This window comes from Caretta caretta, chromosome 2, assembly GCF_965140235.1.
Source record: "Caretta caretta isolate rCarCar2 chromosome 2, rCarCar1.hap1, whole genome shotgun sequence".
Classification (NCBI taxonomy): domain Eukaryota; kingdom Metazoa; phylum Chordata; order Testudines; family Cheloniidae; genus Caretta; species Caretta caretta.
In genome coordinates this window covers 226,989,391-227,009,440 of record NC_134207.1, presented here as the reverse complement: position 1 = coordinate 227,009,440, position 20,050 = coordinate 226,989,391, and the positions used below count along the sequence as shown (strand labels likewise).

At 39.6% G+C, this 20,050-nt stretch overlaps 1 protein-coding gene across 5 annotated transcripts in view; it reads left to right on the top strand.

Annotated features, from left to right (window-relative positions):
- The window catches only part of ZNF804B (zinc finger protein 804B), a 353,090-nt gene extending 333,669 nt beyond the window's left edge, over positions 1–19,421 (top strand). For 4 of the 5 annotated variants that reach the window (XM_048836951.2, XM_075125868.1, XM_075125869.1 and 1 more), the window contains 2 exons: positions 6,872–7,002; positions 11,097–19,421. In XM_048836951.2, coding sequence (XP_048692908.2) covers positions 6,872–7,002; positions 11,097–14,709 — 3,744 coding nt within the window. In that variant the 3' untranslated portion in view covers positions 14,710–19,421. Of the gene's footprint in view, positions 1–3,681; positions 3,765–6,871; positions 7,003–11,096 lie in introns of those variants that run through there. The other variant, XM_075125871.1, reaches the window with a different exon arrangement.
- Positions 19,422–20,050: the final 629 nt, after the last annotated feature.

Sequence of the window (20,050 nt, the reverse complement as noted above, 5' to 3'; positions counted from 1 at the left end):
TGGAACATGATCCAAAGATCACCCCTAGCAGTGTAGGCAAAGAGATAGTCAGCTGCCTCCCCAGCATTGTGCTCCCTGAACCTCCAGAGAGAGTGAATACTGAAGGTCAGAGATCCACCCCCAGGGGCAGAAAGAGAGCTAGGGTAGGGATCAGGAGATCAGATCTTCCCCGCACCTTGTGATGCAGGGTATTCTTGCAGGAGTTTAAGACAGCCTTTCATTTTTAACAGCTAATATCATTTGTCATATTTATACCCTTGAAATGCTGATTCTGAAAATATACTTTGAAAAACTAACCCGTCTTCTGGATACTATATGAACAGGGTAAAAGAGATCTCAATCTCTCTCTCTCTCTCTCTCTCTCTCTCTCTCTCCCCCTCTCCTCATTTTTTTCCATGACACGTGCCAAAAACATACAATCATACATTTTACTTCTTTGTGGTGCTGTTTTAATCAATATAGGGCTGCAAATTTACAGACAGTAGTTAAACCACTCATCTGCAGTTTGAGGAATAAAACTCAGGACTTTAACTCTGGTTTCAGAGGAACAGCCGTGTTAGTCTGTATTCGCAAAAAGAAAAGGAGTACTTGTGGCACCTTAGAGACTAACCAATTTATTTGAGCATGAGCTTTCGTGAGCCACAGCTCACTTCATCAGTTGTGTACCGTGGAAACTGCAGCAGACTTTATATACACACAGAGAATATGAAACAATACCTCCTCCCACCCCACTGTCCTGCTGGTAATAGCTTATCTAAAGTGATCAGCAGGTGGGCCATTTCCAGCACAAATCCAGGTTTTCTCACCCTCCACCCCCCCACACAAATTCACTCTCCTGCTGGTGCTAGCCCATCCAAAGTGACAACTCTTTACATAATCAAGTCGAGCTATTTCCTGCATAGATCCAGGTTTAACTCTGACAAGACAGGCCCCCTATTACTATCGCTAAAGGAGAACTGGCACTAGCTGTTTGCAACATTAGGACTTCTATCTTTTCTTCAGATGAGCCACTAGAGAGCAACAATCACAAACACTTGTGCAGGTCGGACAGAGGCACTGAAGCACATACATCTAGCCAGAGCTTTGCACTGTCTGGCTTGATGCACTTCACATAAGAATGGTAAAATTCCAGTTAAGGTTTTATACAATCAGGTCCATGTAACTTTATGGCAAGATCATTGCACTGTGCCCAGTGTCTTACAGAATAAAAAGGTCCTCAAGACAGGCTTGGGAGACTTTTTGTTTTTACTTGGACTGTGAGATATAATTTGAATGTTAGTCTATGGGTCTGATTCCTCATTCATATACACCTGTGTAATTCCACTGACATAAATGGAGCTATTACACCAGCTATTAGACACAGTAAGCGGAGAATCAGTACACATCAGCTTCTAAGAGGAAGAGTATTAGATATAGGCTGCAACATAACAAAGATGTGTTATCATTCATATTTTTCCATAATAGTGAATATTTTTTGTTTTTAATATTCCATGCTTATATAACAAGAGTAACTTTCATTATGGCAGCCATCTTTTCAATGTTGTAAACGTTCAACACAAAGGAAAATTTTAAATTAGAAAAAGTGATACATAGATTTTTTAAAAATCGATAATTCCTTGGTAATGCTACTTGTAGGAGGTGTAAGACAAAGCACTAGAGTGCTATTAAGTGAATCATAATTTATTACACATATCTCAATTTAGATGCCCAGTTAAGCACCTAATTACATGAAAAATGCGACTATACATTTAAATAGATATTAATTGCCAGGTTTGCCTGTTTGGTTCAATACTCTCACTTAGGTACACAATGATTTTTATGTTGTTCAAGTGCATGTCAGTATGGTTTTACGTGTCATTAACATCAGTAGGTTACAGCAGCAATTGCAATATGCAGGCCCATTGTTTTACAAATATAGCCCACACACTGAACTGAGATGACCATATAATGGCTGCTGTGCCACTGCAAGTTTTTATTTTGAGGAGTGGATGAGCTGAGAAAGACTCTGTCCACCTGTTCTAAGTTTTGGATTTCATCTCTCATGAATGAGTTCTCAACTACCTGTCTATTGTAGCTATATTCTTTGTGTTCTTTTTCCTATTTCATTGACACTTGCTGTACACCATTAGAGAGCAAAAATACACTTAGTTGTTCTATTCTTAGTGCTGGTCCATTTGCTTTGTTGATTATAATCCTGACTGTCAAAGAAGTGAAATGGCACCACTCTTCAGTACCTGCTTCCACAGTACTAGCTTTCACATTGTTCTTTGTTTCCTTGACAGGTAGAAACTGTTTCTGTTTCTCCTCATGAATACTGTATGTGTGCCACTGAGCAGCTCATGGTGACAGCTAAAACACAGCAAGTGTCACCAAAGGACATTTTTGAAAGGTGTTTCTTTGCCCTTTCTTTAAGTAGAACAGGTTAATAAGAATAAGGGCTTCTTGCATTGTTCTGTGGAGAATGAGATCTTCATTGTTTGAGTAACTTTATGTTCTTGTTAAGTTTGGAGAGATGTCAGAAAAATGTGGTTTTTATTTTTTTCTAATCTATTCTACAGTTTGGTCTCTAAAGTATTCTTAAAATGGAAGTTTCTTTCTTGGGTTAAAAAAAATCTTGTTTTACACATTAATTTGTATTATCATAAATTGCAGAGAGTGAGAAGTGTTCAGAAGAGAAGGGCACCACAGGATACCTGTGCCAAACTGCAGTGGGAAATGGGGAACGAGCATGGGGGAAAGGGGAAATCTAAGAAAGTGGGTGAAAAGTGCACAGTTAGTTTTCAAGGAATTGAAAGCTGGATTGATTTTTTAAATAGGGATTAGCAGATGTGCAACTTCAATATCCAGTCCTCTGAGGTACTGAGCACTAGAACTGGTCAAACAATTTCCAGGGGAACACTTTTCCAATGGAAGATTCTGATCTCACAGAATAGAAATGTTCTGTGTGAATGTGTCAATTCTGACAAAACTTTTAATGGACACCAGGCACCCTCGATGCCTCAACTCCCATGGTAGCTGCCTCTTAGGGCTGCCCAACTGCCCAGGCACCCAGATCCCTTGAGAATTGAGCAGCACAGGGAGGCAACTGCCTGGAGAGTCGTGCAGCTGGAAGCAAGCTGACAATTTCCATTTTGGTTCACCCAAAAGGGAATTTTCTGGAATGTTTCTTCCCGTGAAAAAATTCAATTTTTTGCTATTTCTGCCCATTTTGGAATGAAATGTTTATCCAAAAACATCCAAATTTTCTGTGGGAAGGAAATACCATTTTCCAGGCAGCTCAACTGAGCACCTTCAAGTTCTACTAAACTTGACATCCCATAGAGACAGACACATCCTAGAAAGTCAATTAAGTCCCTGACGTCACTTCTGAAAAAGGTATTTAGTTAGCTAGGGCACTTAGGCCTTGCAATGCTGAGTGGAGCAATGACCAAATACTTTTAAAAATCTGGACCCAAATGTGACCACTGCAGTGACATCTGTCCAAGAATACAGAGAGGGTGGAATGATAGCTCTGAAAGGTGTGAATTGCCCCATTTTTCTTTATGTAGTGTTTATTCAGTTACAATAATTTAAATGTCAACATTGTTAACTAATTCATTTCTGTTCAAAGCAGGTAAGAAAGGAAAGGAAAGATCATATTATGAGAATGTGCACAACCTACTGTGAGGGCTGGCTGGTGTCCACAGAAAAAATGCATCATGTTGGAAAATGTGTTAATCAGCTAACACAATGTTAATCACTAGTTTGCCCTTAGTATGGACAAGGTAAACTTGTATTTAAAAACATGTTAGCTGCTCATGAATAACCCATGGGGGGATTTTTTGAGACATTGGTGTCTCAAGTAGGTGGGGCTTGATTTGTGGGTGGAGTTGGAGGAGTGCTACTATATTTTCCCCACCTTATGTCAGATGTCTCCAGGTGGTGCTTTTACATATATTCTTCCAAGCTCTCTTTCTTAGCACGTGAGCAAATGCTCAGTCTTGAGAAGACATGCTATGTGTTGTTACTTTTACTCATGAAAGGTTCTGGGTAGAGGGAACTATGTGAGAAACAGAAGAGTCGTACTTGGTCTCTGATTAGTATAAATTCTTAAGGAAGAGTTGCTGCCTGTTGGATGAGCTTTCTGTGGGGAAAAAGGTTTTCCTGCATGCTGTTTGTGACCACCTCCATTCCAGAACTCATGGAAATGTGTAATTAAAACAATATCCAGACACTATGTCACTGATGTCTCCTCCAATGGAAAATTGAACCACAAGGCTCAGATATTTGCTGTTGCTCAGCAAAGGGGAAACGATATCAGACAGATTATTACTAATACTAATTTTTCCTATAAAACTAGATTTAATTGCCCTGTACTCAGTTTTTAGCCTTGACGCTCTGAAGGGAAAGACTAACATGGTTATTTTGCTAATAGGCTTCAAGTAAGACCATACTAATGCCACTTGGCTTTCCCTTTACCCATTTTTTTTTGGTAAGGAGAGGGGCTAACTTTGTTTTTAAAGGTTCTATATATGATCTATCATTGAACAATACATACTAATTATTATTTTACAAAACGCAGATGGGATCCTGGCATTCAGCACCTTTTTACTTTAGATTTGCCCTTCATATGAAAGGGATAAATATTGTAATGGGCTTCCTCCTCCCCAATAGCTTGGTTAACTGTGAGTGTGGTTTGGAGAGAGAAGGGGGAATAGGATTGAAACACATATTGCCAGCTATAGGGAGGCAGACACTGCTGTGTGAGGACTGTGATTGCATTAAAGTGTTGGCTATTTTAGACCAGTGTTTTTCAATGACCATTCCATGCACTGGCACGAGTCTCTGAGCTTTCCCTGACACAGTTTAGGAAGGTATCAAGCCAGGCCCTGGTATCAAAAAGGTTGAGAAACTCTGTTTTAGACTATGTGGTGTTGCAGTCTCCATTCAGTTACCCTGATGCTACAATATTAAGTCTGAAACTCCTAGTGGTGGCCCTCAAATATAGCTCTGAGTACTTTCCACAGAACACTTAGGGCTTTTGAATGAAACCCAGTTAGCCACATTCATTCTAGGTATAACTTAATTAAAGACCTCCAAGGATGGATTTGGCACAATGGGTTTAGAAGACAGTTATCCCTGCTTCCATGACCAGTGCTTCTGATACTACTTGGTAAGCCAGCTCTGTTACCTCTCCTGGCAGTGGGATGTCAGCAGCCACCATCAATTCCATAGTTATTCTGCTTTTGTCCTTAGAGCATCATGATGTGACAGCCCCTATCTCCATTCCTCAAATCTATTAATGCCATTGACTATAGCGTCATTAAGTATCCGCTACACAGTTACTGCATTCCACTTCTTCCTTAGCCCAGCTGATCCTGGGGCATAAATATAAGGAGAGACAAAGGACACTTCCTCCCAACTTTCAGGCTTGGCAGATGACAACGTGTAATCCACCAACTTTTGGTGGGCTGTAGAGAAGAAGGAGGGGAATCATAAGAGTGGAGGATGAAGACAGTCTGAGGCTGCCTTCAGCAGCAGTGCTCAGGCCTGTGTCCCTTGGCGCGCTACCTGCTGGTAACAGACAGACAGGGGAGTGAAAGTGTGTTATGGGTTCAGAGGCAGATGGAGATTTGAGGGTAGAGAAGTCTTCAGTGAGGGGGCTTGCTGGAGACAATGGAGGAGTTGTGGGAAGTAGAAGAACTGGGGGGTGATGTCACATAGAGAGAGGTCTGGGTGGGGAAGGAAAATTGGGGCATTTAAAGACAGGGTGAAACTTGCCATTATGTTTTCCTGAAGGCAGCCAGGGAGAAAGTAATTTGTATTAGAATTTTTTTCCAGTCAGTCACGGGAGGTGGTCTTGCAGTCTCTGTCCTCCCCAACGTTTGGTTCAAATATACTCCACTGCCAGTTGAACTTGACAGTTGTTGGCAACCAGTAAAATACTGTGTATACAGTAATGGAACCCATCAGTCAAAGGCCTTATCACCTATTATTTAGAAGGGCTACTTGGCTTCATATCAAAGCTACTTATAAATGGGCACTGCAGCCTATGAGTTTTAAAGATTTTTATTAGTTCTAAGCTAGACAATCATCAGATTCCCTAAGAACGCAGTCATCATTTTCTTGTGCTGAGTGCTTCTTTCTTTTTTTCCTACAGTATCACCTGTGCAAAACTTTGTAATTAAAATATTAACACCGGGGACCCAAAGAATTCAAAGACCCTATATAATATGGCTTCATTATAAACTTCTCAGCATTAGTTTTCTGAAATCTAGGCATATCAGGTATACAGAAATGTTGTGAATTTGATCATAAGAGATTTAAGACACCTGATTAAATATTTTGGCCACCCGTTTCCCCCCTTCAATTACAACTGGAGTTTTAAATACTACACATGCATGCACACACAACTATTCACATGTGAGTATGCATCCCCACACAAATATCTCTATGCCACATATTATATTATATACAAACACATATGAGTTTACACAAGTAGATTTATACATATTATGGGGGAAATCCTGATCTGTTTGAAGCCAATGGCAAAACTTCCACTGAATTCAATTGGGCAAGGATTTCACTATGCATGTGTGTGCATAATGTTCATATATATGATGTACATCCACACATACCATCCATAAGTGGATGTGCATGTGTGTATCTGCATCTAATGTAAGCCTGTGTGAGACCAGCCATAAACAGTTTCGTTATTTTGTCACATCATATGAAAATAGTATTTTGAATCTTCACTTAAGACACTATTTTAAGCTCATTTTTATTATCTCCTGTTGCACATTACCTTCAGCAGGAGCACAGGAATGTAGTAAGAAGAAATGCATTTGCTCCGTACATATTTAACCCTTTCCCTTTTACTCCTTTCACACAGCGACTGAAAGATTTAAAACAAAGGGAATTTGCTCGAAATGTGGCTTCAAAGTCATGGAAAGATGAGAAGAAACAGGAAAAAGCACTCAAGCAGCTCCACCGGCTTGCCGAGTTACGGAAGCAGTCTGAATGGCAAGTATTTGAAATTTATGTTACATTTTAACACGCTCTTTCCTCATTCGCAGAAGAAATCTCTAACTTTTAGTCCTGCTTTCTATAATGTACAGAGATCACATATACTGTAACCCATTTTCAGTTATCACTGACTCCAAATGTTCCTTTTGTGAAAACCATAAAATTGAAAGTCCTTGAATTAATTACTTGGCATCTGAAGGTTTTGTGTTTTCTCCCCTGCAGCTTGTTAATCTAATCGCCTCTGAATTGAGTGAGTTGAAGATCATTTTACAATATCAGCATTTTATCTTATTAAAATTGACTTGAATAGATTAGTATAACTCTTAGTAGTTTGTAGAGAGTGAAAGGAAGAGGCTAAACAGACCTTAATGTCTCTGTGTTTAGCCTGTAAATCCTCTTTCATTACTTTTAGTAGATTTAGGCTATTCAGGTACTTTCTCCCCAGAGTAAATGACAGTATCATTGTGTCAGTGAAAAACAGATGCAATTAGCTCAGTTACATTTACCCAGTACTGTTAGTTAAACTGATGATAATAATAGATGTACAGTACAATGTTTATACTAATAAACCTTTATGTCTGACAAATCTCTCTTTTGTTTAATGACACTTACATACACTAAATGCTTCAACAGACTAGGTTGTTCCCAGACCTCCAACACATGTTAATCTATGACCATAATGGGTTAATTAAACTGTCATTCTTATGTTAACAACAAACCAAGCTTTCAGTACAGTGGAAATAACAACATTCATGGTGTACTATGCAACGATTTCAGGCCAATGTAACCTTTGTGGAGTAAAAGGTTGAGGTATGTCACTTTAGCACTATGCATTAGGGCTGGATGGAAAAAGAAGAGTTCTGTTTCATGAAAAACTTCAGGGTTTCAGAATCTGTTTTCTTTCCGATGGAGAACAAAAATGAGACCTTTTGAAATTCCTCATGAAAAAACATGAGTGCAAGAGCCCACAATAACCAATACTCCAGTAGGTAGGGCACTCACATCGGATATAGACAATGCGGATTTCAGGCCCCTGCTCTGAACCAGGCTATGGCATCAATCTCTCTCTCTTTCTTTGGCCCATAAATATTCAGTGACTTATACAAAGTGGAGCAGCTCCAACAGGAGAGTTTTAGGGCACATCTACACGTTGAGCGGAAGCTGTAATTTGCAGTTTGAGGAGACACACCCACTGATCAAACTCGAGTGTTAAAAATAGTTAAAAATGGCCTAAGCACTGGGGTGGTGGGTCTAGTTGCTGAAGTATGTGCCTTGTGTCTCAGATGGGATAGTACGCTAGACAGCCCCCCCTTCCCACCGCTTGAGCCGCTGCAGCGACACTTCTATTTTTAACGTGCTAGCTCAGTCAAAGCTAGAATGTGTATGTGAGCTCCAGCTGGAAATGACACCTCCTCTCAATGCATAGACACAGAATGAGAGACATTGACGCCACAGCCTGGTGGTTAGAGCATTCATGTGGGATATGAGCGACCCCGCTTCGAGACCCTGCTGCAAATCAGGCTTCAGTGAATCAGCATTTTCCGTCAAAAAACATTTTGTTGAAAAAAATTCCTGACCTGCTCTACTAAGAATGACTGCAGGGGAATAGACTATGGGTAAAGTTGGGTTTTCATACAACTTAATTAAATGAAATACACTTATCTGTGAAAAGGCTCTTTATGCCCTTCTACGGCAGAGGGATAAATTTTGTGCCGTCCCCAGACAGACTGATAAAGTAGGGAGGTAAGGCCAAGGCTGGGCTGGGAAGGAACCAATACATTGGCTTTTAGAAAGATCCTGCTACCCCTAACTCTTGATAGGGAGCAAAGAAAAACAGTTGCCATTTCTATCCACAGTGGCTGGAATAATGGGTGCAGAGAGTGGCAGGACAGTGCTGCATCGCTGCCCCCATGTTAGGTGTCGTATTGCCAGCTCTCAGTTGCTCTGGGGAAAGGGTGGCCATCAACAGAGGTCCTGCTGTCACCAGAGCCACAGCTAGCGCTTTGTAATGTATTGCAAGTTCCACAAGAGCTGAGCTCCCTCTGAGTCTAAATGCTGGCTGACTCAAAGTTACTACTAGCACATGCATGGATACATACTGACACACCAGCATTAGTAGGCACCTCTGCTCTGACCAGAGCGGCACCCTGAAAAGAACACCGCCACTCACTGCCCCCCCTAAGAGATTATTCTTGCATGAGACACAATAAATGGCATGGGGATGGCATAGGAGCTCCCTTTGCTAAATGAGGGGCATGTGCACACACAGCACTGGAACATGCCTCTAATGCTAACCCAGAACGTTCCTTATTGGCTCCCACTGCTGAATGCCTGCAGAGCCACTCTCTGTGGGTTTTAAGTGGTGTCAGAAGCAAAGCAAATAAATGGACTCCCCACATGCTCCCTCTCCTCATACTTTTAGACACAGGTAGAATTTTTCCCTGTACTGAGTTAAAATATTTTCCAGTTTCACTCAAACTCTGATTTCCTGTCCACAATGCTTGGCATGGATGTATTATGTACTAGTTCTGCTACACTGCATTGATTGCAAGAACAGATATTTGTCTAGCAAAACTCATTTTTAAAGCATAAGTAAAGAGACCATTAGTCCAGTAATCATATAAGTCCGATCTCGAATGCAGTCATTCTTGTTCCCAGTTGGTCACTGTCAAGGTTCCTTCCCCACTCTGAACTCTAGGGTACAAATGTGGGGACCTGCATGAAAAACCCCCTAAGCTTATTTTTATCAGCTTAGGTTAAAACTTCCCCGAGGTACAAAATATTTTACCTTTTGCCCTTGGACTTTATTGCTGCCACCACCAAGCGTCTAACGAATACATAACAGGGAAAGAGCCCACTTGGAAGCGTCTTCCCCTCCCCCAAATTCTCCCAAACCCTACACCCCCTTTCCTGGAGAAGGCTTGATAAAAATCCTCACATAGGTGAACACAGACCCAAACCCTTGGATCTTAAGAACAATGAACAGCAATCAGGTTCTTAAAAGAAGAATTTTAATTGAAGAAAAAGTAAAAGAATCACCTCTGTAAAATCAGGATGGTAAATACCTTACAGGGGAATTAGATTCAAAACATAGAGAATCCCTCTAGGCAAAACCTTAAGTTACAAAAAAGACACAAAAACAGGAATATACATTCCATTCAGCACAACTTATTTTATCAGCCATTTAAACAAAACAGAATCTAACGCATATCTAACTAGATTGCTTATTAGCCCTTTACAGGAGTTCTAACCTGCATTCATGCTCTGCTCCTGGCAAAAGCAACACACAGACTGAGAGAACCTTTGTTTCTCCCTGCTCCAGCTTTCAAAGTATCTTGTCTCCCCATTGGTCATTTTGGTCAGGTGCCAGTGAGGTTATCCTAGCTTCTTAAACCTTTACAGGTGAAAGGGTTTTTCCTCTGGCCAGGAGGGATTTAAAGGTGTTTACCCTTCCCTTTATATTTATGACAGTCACTTATTAGAAGGACAGACACTTCATTGGATGCATTCAGTGGAAAATACAGTGGGGAGATTTATATACACAGAGAACATGAAACAATGGGTGTTACCATACACACTGTAACGAGAGTGATCAGGTAAGGTGAGCTATTACCAGCAGGAGAGTATGTGTGTGGGGGGGGACTTTGTTTATCACTACAAAAAGTTTTTTTCCCCACCCCGCTCTCCTGCTGGTAATAGCTCACCTTACCTGATCACTCTGGTTACAGTGTGTATGGTAACACCCATTGTTTCATATTCTCTGTGTATATAAATCTCCCCACTGTATTTTCCACTGCATACATCCAATGAAGTGAGCTGTAGCTCATGAAAGCTTATGCTCAAATAAATTTGTTAGTCTCTAAGATGCCACAAGTCCTCCTTTTCTTTTTGAGAATAAAGATTTTCTTGCTTTTTTAGAGGTGGCCTAGGCCGGGGTGAATTGCATTTATAGGATATAGAAACAATCTAATAGTTTTCACTTTCAATAGCATTAATGACTCCCTCCTTCAACAGACTGAGCATGAGAAATGTTAATAATTTCTTATTTCAATTATTTAATTAATCCATTCATTTTATTTCTTTATTTATAGCATCACAGGCAGCAGACCAGTGTTTAAAGCTCCCAGCCTGGTGGTGGAAAAGCAACAACTGCAGGAAGGAATTTTCATAGATAAAAATGGCAGAATCACAGCAGGTACCAAGAGCATGGTTGTGTGTGAAGGACAAAGTCGCTCCAGAAGCATGTTAGAGAAACAACAGGCGCTTACACTAAGCAGGCACCAATCTCATACCGAGAGACCCTGTTCGCTTGGAAATCAAGCCTCACAAGCATTCTCAGATGGCACCAATATTAGTCACAGGACAGGAGTTTCTTTTTCTTTCTCTAAAAAAGCCCATTTAAAGTTAGAGTCATCAGCATCAGTTTTCAGTGAGAACACTGAAGAAGCGTATGATGGTAGTGAATCACCTAACCATAAAACAAAACAAACTCCTGATGGCGGTCAGTCTTGCACAGTTTTGCGTGAGGATACAAAAGCAACTGTGGATAGAGGATTAAATGTCCCACAAGGTCAAATGGATATCATTGCATCAAGCAATTCAGCTGCAAAAACTAAAACGCTAAAAGAAAATGAGAAAAACAGCAATAAGGAATTAGAAGAAATTGTCAGCACTCATCCTTCATTCTGCAAAACCAAAATGCAGCTTTCAAATTTAGATTTGACTGGCTCGCAAGAAGGTGAGTTGAATGAGACTGAGAAATTGTTGGAAACTCTCATTTCACCTCCAAGCCAAACTAGCAATCTTTGTACCCAGCAGAACCCTTACAAGCACAGTGATACCATGCTAAGTGACCTCTTAACGGCGTTCCCACCACAACACCCAGCTGAGCAGGGATATGCAAGTGAGCTGCATTATAATCCCAATGTGGTCAAGACAGAGACATTTTTCGAGAGTTCAGGAACTGTGAACGGAAACACAGAAATGCTGCCAAGTGAGACAGTGGTTAATGAGATGAAGCCCAAAGCACTGCCATTTCTTCATGTACTGAGCAAAGACGGGAGCACTGCCCTTCAGTGGCCCACAGAACTTCTTTTGTTTACAAAAACTGCACCCTGTATTTCCTATGGCTGTAATCCATTATATTTTGACTTTCGACTTTCTCTAAACCATAGAGATCGTAAAGAGCGTGAAACAAACACAGAAAACTGTAGTGAGCCCCCTACAAATCTGAATGCAGATGAAAATGAAACCTCAGGTTTAATAGAAGACAAGCAAATGTCAACGGAACAAGATACTCAGTCACTGAAACCAAAGAAGACAAAAGGTTCCAAAACCCATAACAAGGCCCAGAAAAAAGCTGTTTCAGACACAGAGAAAGAAATGAATGGAAGTGGTCAAAAGTACATTTCACATTATTCGAATGAAAACATACCCAAAGTGCCTGTTTTCCTTGATGTCTCACAAAAGGATTATACCAGAGAAAGAAGTCTCCATGCCAGAACATCTAGGAGATCTTTAAAGCACCATTTGCATAGCTGTGAAAGAACACACAGTGGTGGAAATGAAAGCATTTCCTTTTTGCCTTGTGTGTCTAGGACTAAAAAGCATAAAGCTGCAAAATGTGATTTAAGTTATTCTGAAGAAATACATGAAAACCAAAACAACTGCAAATCCATTCAAAACTGGCCTAGGTGCAGCAGTGATGTAAGTGACAGTGGAAAAGATTCTATTGGAAGTTTCCTTAGTTATAAATCAAGTTCTCAAAGCAGGTATTCAGAAAATGAAGGGTGTGGAGCTTATACAAGATACTGGAGATTTTCATCCTCCCAAAAGTCATCTTCTGACAGACATTCTAGCTATTCCAACACTTCCATTAGCAGTTCAACTAGCTATGTAAGTAGCTCCTCTAGTCACAGATCAAGTGATCACAGTAGAAGTCACTTGCTCTTTTGTTGTAAAAGAAAAAACAAGACAGATGAAAGGCACAAATGTAAACACGGAAAGCACAACTTTATTTCCTCTTCTGATGATGCAGATGAGGATTACCTTTTCTACAGTAAAAGTCAAAGAACTAGAAACTGTACACAGAGGGATACAATTAAATATCAACGACATTCAAGACGTAGAGGTTTACACCATAGAGACAGATCAAAGCAAAGCAGAAATACACACCGACATTCTGGCAGAAAATACAGCAAAAATAGAAGATACCACCGCTCCAAAAGTTCTTCCACCAGACATTCAAGAAGCAGTGGAAGATCATCTAGTTGCAGAAGATCAACAGTCAGTAGTTCAGGATCCTTCTCAAAAGAAACAGTATATTATTTGAATAAAAGCAAGGAAGAGACAGAAGGCTGTTACAGCACTGAACCAGGAAAAACAGAATCTACACATTTTGATCTGCAGAATGTAAATTGTCAATCAAAAAAATTTCATGTTGGCTCTTCCGAAAACTCAGCAAAAGACACAGTGGGAGAGAGAACGTCATTGACAGCCAGGCTACTTTTAGAAAGAGTGCAATCCAAGAAAAGCCAAGAACAAGCACATGGTTCAGAGGGATTTTCAAACAATTGTGGAATGGAATTGGAGGATCACTCACAAAGTCACTTTGCTAGTAAATTTTCATCATCAGTAGGTGACATAGCAATGTTACTTATGCCTGAAAAAGCCCTAGATATAAGTGAAAATGTTTTAAGAAATGATGAAACCAGTTTGTTAGAAAGCAGTGCAAAGAAAGACAATTTTGAAGCTTCACAGACAAATAATATTATTAGTACAACAGGCACTAATTATGATAATTGTCTTTTTAAAGACATAATTCAAATAGGAATAGGCTATCAGGCTCCCAGCATAAAAAGGAACACAGCAATAAAGGAACAATCAAATCTCTTAATTAGTGAAGTACAACCCTCTATACAAAGCTGTGACCCAGTACCAAATGATTTCCCTGGTGCTTTTCCTTCTAATAGATATTCTGTTGTTAATTCAGCAGAGACCAAAGAAGAAGTACATGATGTAAGCGTGAACTTGCATCGAGTGGAAGGAAATGTAAACACTTATTGTGACAGTGCTATGCATAAGTGTGATGAGACAGAAAATGAGCTAGAAATGTACAGGAAATCCATCTCCCCTCCTTTAACTCAACAGCCTATCACATTTTCACCGGATGAAATAGACAAGTACAGGTTACTTCAGCTGCAAGCCCAGCAGCATATGCAGAAACAACTCCTGGCAAAGCACCTTAAAGTTTTGCCTGCCACAGGACCATCTGCCTTCTCTGCAACACCAGCAGTTCATTCTGTTCCCAGTCAGCATCATGCTTCTGTCACCTCAATCCACCATACCCTTCTGCAACGCTTTGCGGTCTCCACTTCTGTACATCCCCATAGCAGCCATCTTTCCTTGACCAACATGCACCCACTCTCTGAATCATATTTCACTCCCATATCACTTTCCCCATTAGCTCCAACCATCATTCCTTCCCACCCTACTCTACTGACAGGACGCCCACTGCATTTGGTCTCCACCACACCCATCCACCCTTCCTATCTGACCCTCCCATCATTGCCACATACTGCATTTATCCCTACTTTATTCACTCCACACCTGAATGCAGCTGCAGCTGCTGCCCTCCATCTGAATCCTTTAATTCATCCATTGTTCCAAGGACAAGATCTTCACCACCATTCTTGCTCTAGCTAGACCCAGCAGTTACCTGGACTGAGAGACATTTTCAAGGTTTCTAGTTATTTAAATTAGCAAAACTATTACTCCTTTGCTCCAAAAAAAAATCTGAAGAAAAACTGATATTTCATAATCAATCACACATCCGGAGGGAAGTAGTAGGGGCACATCAGCAATATTTAAAAGTCAAGGTTATGGCTGACAGAATATGAATGTTGATTTAGTTTTCACACCACCAAAGGCTTGTCTTCACTACCAGGGTAAGTCGATCTAAGTTACGCTACTCCAACTACGTTATTCATGTATAATGTAGCTGGAGTCAATGTAGCTTAGGTCGACTTACCCCAGTGTCTTCACTGCGTTGCATCAATGAGGGATGCTCTCTGGTCAACTTCCTTTACTTTTCTCTGAAAGCTGGAGTACTGGGGTCGACTGGAGAGCACTCTGCCATCGATTTAGTGGGTCTTCACTAGACCTGCTAAATCGGTCCCTGCTGCACTGATTGCAGCAGTGTCAATCTCCCCGTAGTGGAGACAAGCACCAAGTGAAAACTAAAACTAGAAAGATGCAGTAATGCTAACTTAGTTCTGCAGAGACTAATTCACTCTGGAATATTGGCAGAACTCAGTAGCTCTAAGTTTCAATGGGGCTGGAGCTGGCCTTGAGATGTGGGGAACCGTACCTGACACCCTGATGCTTTGTTTTCTCCCCTGCCAAACAGAGCTCTAGAGAATCGTGCCCAAAGAATCTCTATATATTTTTCTCAAAAAAATATGCACCCCTTCTCAGAAAATGTTTGCTGGAAATTATGTTGTACTGGTCTCAGCTAGGCCCAACATCAACACGGTTACCTTTTGCAAATAATTCTCTGTATGTGGTCTTTGGTTAGGGAACCAGAATTTCACCAGAAGGGCCAGATTCTACCTCTGTCCTATGCAGTCCCACTGAAGTGAATAGTGATGCATGGGTATAATGCAGAGCAGAATTGACAACTGTAGTGGAAAACTCTCAGCAGTGTGAAATAAAACTGGACTGAAAAAAACAATTGGTAAACAATGAACATGCAATGAAGTTCCTAACATAATTTCCAAAATTCTCAAAGTTAAGGCTGTGATTCAGCAAGGCAGTGAACCAAGTGCCCAACCTTCACACATTAGTAATTCTAGTGACATCAGTGGGAGTACTCAAATACCTAGAGTTATCTATGTGCTTCAACGGAGCCTCAACCAATTATATTTTATGGTGGTCTAATACTGAACACTGGATACTCTGTATTAAATGAAGTTCTTGGTTATAGTTAAGAGTACAACTATGCCTGTCAATATCACTGGCCAACAAAACAGCTGACAGATTACACCTGTTAATTTGGATAAAAAGATAATGAATTTGAAAGGATTTAGTACAGAGTTGATAATCTACAATCCCAGAATTAATTCCCTATACATATAATAGCAAACTTTTGAGGAATTTTTTTTCATGATATTCGGTTAGCTGTAGAAAGAGAGGAAAGTAGCTGTGGTTAGAAGAAAGCAAGTTTTTAAAGCAAAATCTATAGCTGAATTTTTTAACTTAGTTTTAATCAACCTGGAATGAAAATAATTTAGTCACAATCAAGTAAAACTGCAGCTTCAGATGAATTTTTCCAGAGTGGTCTAGTGTTATTAGACCACAACATTCAAGTGTGGCCACTATTTCTGGATGCTCAACTTGACCCAACTAATGCTTGATTTTCAGAGATGTTGAGAGCCACTTGCCAGGGAGCTGATCCCCTCTGAAAACCTGTCTTTAGTGACTCTGAATGGGTACCCAAAATTAGTAGACACATCTGAAACTTTTGGACTAATTCTATAGCTACTACAGTTCAGTGGGCATTTTACAGCCTAATAAGACAAGTTTCCTGCCCCAAAGAGATTACAATTTGAGGGGCCAATCCAGCATCCATTAATGTCAAGGCAAGTGATTCCATTCTTTCAGAGTTAGTTTGGGACTTATGTAGACAACACACTGACAAAAGGAGGAGGGGAAGGGGAGAAATGACAGTCTGAGTGACTGGGGCGGGGGGCTCAACAATAGTTTTGTTTAATTTTTAAAATTCCATAATCTCCAAAACAAGGGAGGTAGATGGGCTATTGGTTATAAAACTCCTTTAAGAATGGTAATTATAGAGTGACTTAGGGATGACGTCAAACTGGGTCTAGGAAGAGCTCACGGCATATGGATTATCAGGGAAGGACAGGGCACAACTATTAAAAAGGCAAGCATTTTAAGTGACCACATCCAGTGATATCTGAGAAACCACATTCATTTACTATACAATCACTAAACTGGAAATTAGTGTGATATCTCACATGTCACTGTGGTTACTACTGGCAAATGTTGACATTTTAGGCCCTGATCCAGCAATGCCTGTGTTTAAGTCTATTTCTCTTTAGTAAAGTAGCTATGCAGTTAAAATGTGCTAAGTGCTTTGTTAACAAGGCTGGGCTTAAACGTGTGCCTAGGTGCGTGGCTGAATTAGGGCTTTAAAATCAATCAAAAAAATTTAAAGTAAACCAACTGTGTTTTTTTTAAATGATACCCATTTCAACCGGAACATCATTTTTTGTGAAAAACAGACAAGGTATAAAAACACCTCACCACCAATAATAATCAGTGATATATAAGGGTTTTAAACATGAATTAAACTTATTCAAGAAGATGCAGAAGTTAACATATCTATCAGCCTCCCCCCGCCCATGTAAGTATAAATACATATTAGCAGGCTCTTAATAATTCTTAATTCTCAGTATCTATTTCAACTCTGTTTGCGAATTAAAAAGGAGGAGAACTAGATTATGGATTCTTCAGGAATGCACTACCTTTCAAGCCAATTAAAATGACTTGGGCTAAATTTTACAAATATATGTCATGAGGCGGCAACGCGTGAGGGGGAGGGAATGAGGGGTCATGTGCCCCCCAGATTTGCTGTGTGGCTTGTACTGAGCATGCTCGCACAGCCTGAGCATGCTCAGTAACAATGCCGAAGCCAGCTGCCCTCACTGTGCCCCCCTCTCCACATCGGCAGGCACATCGGCAGGCATCAGTCTCTGCCTAAGGTTCACGAGCAAAAGTGTGCATGTGTAGTTACCACAATTGCATGCGTATGCTGAGCAATTGTACCTGCAAATGGATAGATGCCTAAATACCCAACTGTGCATGCAACTGCAGTAACTGTTTGCACAAAGGTATATGTGCAAATTCACATACATTTTTACATATGAACCTCAAGGTCTTACTTCAAAGACTGAGGCACATGTTTATCTCTGCACACTTGAGTACTCCTACTGACTTCAATGGGACTGTTCACTTCTGTAAAGTTAAGCATATATGCATAAGTCTTTTCAGGATCAGAGTCTTCACTTTTTAAAGGCAACAATACTAATTAAGAAATATTTATGATAGCAAAAAAATCAACCAAACAAAAAAAGGTAGTCCATATAGTATCAGATTGCTTATAAAAATCTAAAAAATTAGTTATACACATCACCTGTTTGTGTAAAGTAAATTAAACAATTGAAACAGAATCAAATTAAGAAAAAAATCAAGAAAAAGTCATTCCTTCAGATAAATATGGACGAGCTTGTGAAACAAATATCCAAAAACCCAAATTAAAACAATAAAACCTAGTAAGTAGAACTGTGAAAAACAGAAGTAAAGCTATTGATGGGAAAAGTAGAGATTAAAAGGAACAGAAACAGAGTGAAAGTAAAATAGTCACTATGTGCTGCATTTAAAGGGAGGCTAAAATTGATTCCTTGATGCATTTAGGTGGATTTTCTTGAAAATGTTTGGTACCGTTGTAGTTCAATATGACTTTTTTGCTGAATTTATTCCCACACTTTGGTTTTCAGTATGTTATTTTTAAAACCATATATACCTTGTTAATACCAGCATTCTTAGATCTGATGTGTGCAGGAAAGCTCCTGTTCCGATTTTACTCAGAATTATTTTAAAGAAAGTTACAGTACGTGGGTGGTGCTGGGATGTTATCTCACGGGAAAGTGTGGTATCTGCACTCAAAATCAATACATATTTTAGCATAATTATATATTCTTTGGCCCTTGGTCAAAGAGATATGTGTCATCCATTCTGTACAATAAACATCAATTCCAATAACAAAACTGAGCCCCCTGATCCACAATGATGAAACGTCTATTTTTTTTGTAACTGAGGCATTTCTGTAAAATACCTAACGTGTACATTTGGTGTGCAGTTTTGCATAAACATGCCATTTGACCTGATTGATTTTAAAAGTGTTTTAGTTTATATTAAAACTAATACTCTGACTAGTATAATATGTAAACTAGTAATTTTGTTTTGTATTCTCTGTATAAAGTGTTTTATATTATACAGTAGCTAAGTGAATTGCACTATTGTACATGCAATGCAGCTGGTTTTTGTTTTGTTTGTTTGTTTTTAGTTTAATCAATGAATTCCTGGGAATGTAGTTTAATGCAATAATATTTTTTTTCAATAAAAAGGCTTGATGGTATCAAAAGTGTCAGTCATGTATTTTTAATGTAAAGCATAAGGCAGCAACAAAGTAAAATGCAGAATTATGTGAACATATTCTGTATTTTAATCCATAGAATTGAAATATGTTGAATTTATACCTGTAGCTATAATGCTGACATTTCTTAAAATGTTCCTTAAAGATTTTAGTATGTGTTACAAAAGTGGGTTGTTTAAATAGAACTGAAAATAAATATTCCTTAAAAAATTATTCTACTGATGTGTTCTTTGCAAACACTTTTAATAGAGCAATGTACTAGGGGAATTTGTTTGCCTACTGAAATAATTAGGGTTTTTTAGAATTATTCTGGTAACCCATTTGTCAGATTTGCCAACACCTTTGTGCTTTGACCCAGGCCATCCCTAACGAATGCAAATAGCTCCTCATAAAAATCTAAAAGCCCACTACAGTATTCTCTTTCAAGCCTCCCTAAAACTTGCCTCTTTCTAGATGCCTACCGTGGTTAGGCCAGCTGTTATTCTGTGACTGCAGTTTATTACACTAATCACAAGAGTCTCATTTTTGCCTTGTGCTTCCCAAAACTGTTTATTGTATCCACTTGTTGTGTCTCATCTTATGCTTTGATGCACGGCCTCCCTTTTTGTTACGTGTTTGTACAATGCCTAGCACAATGGGATTGAAGCCTCTTAGCACTATCACAGTACAAATAACAACAAAACAATGATAATAACTCTCTGTAATCTGTTTCAGCACATCATTTTCCAGGTTGTTTGCAAAGGGCTGGATTTTGGTAGATCCATAGCATAGTCCAAAAAATAGAGAAAAGTTTACTGTACCACAGGATTG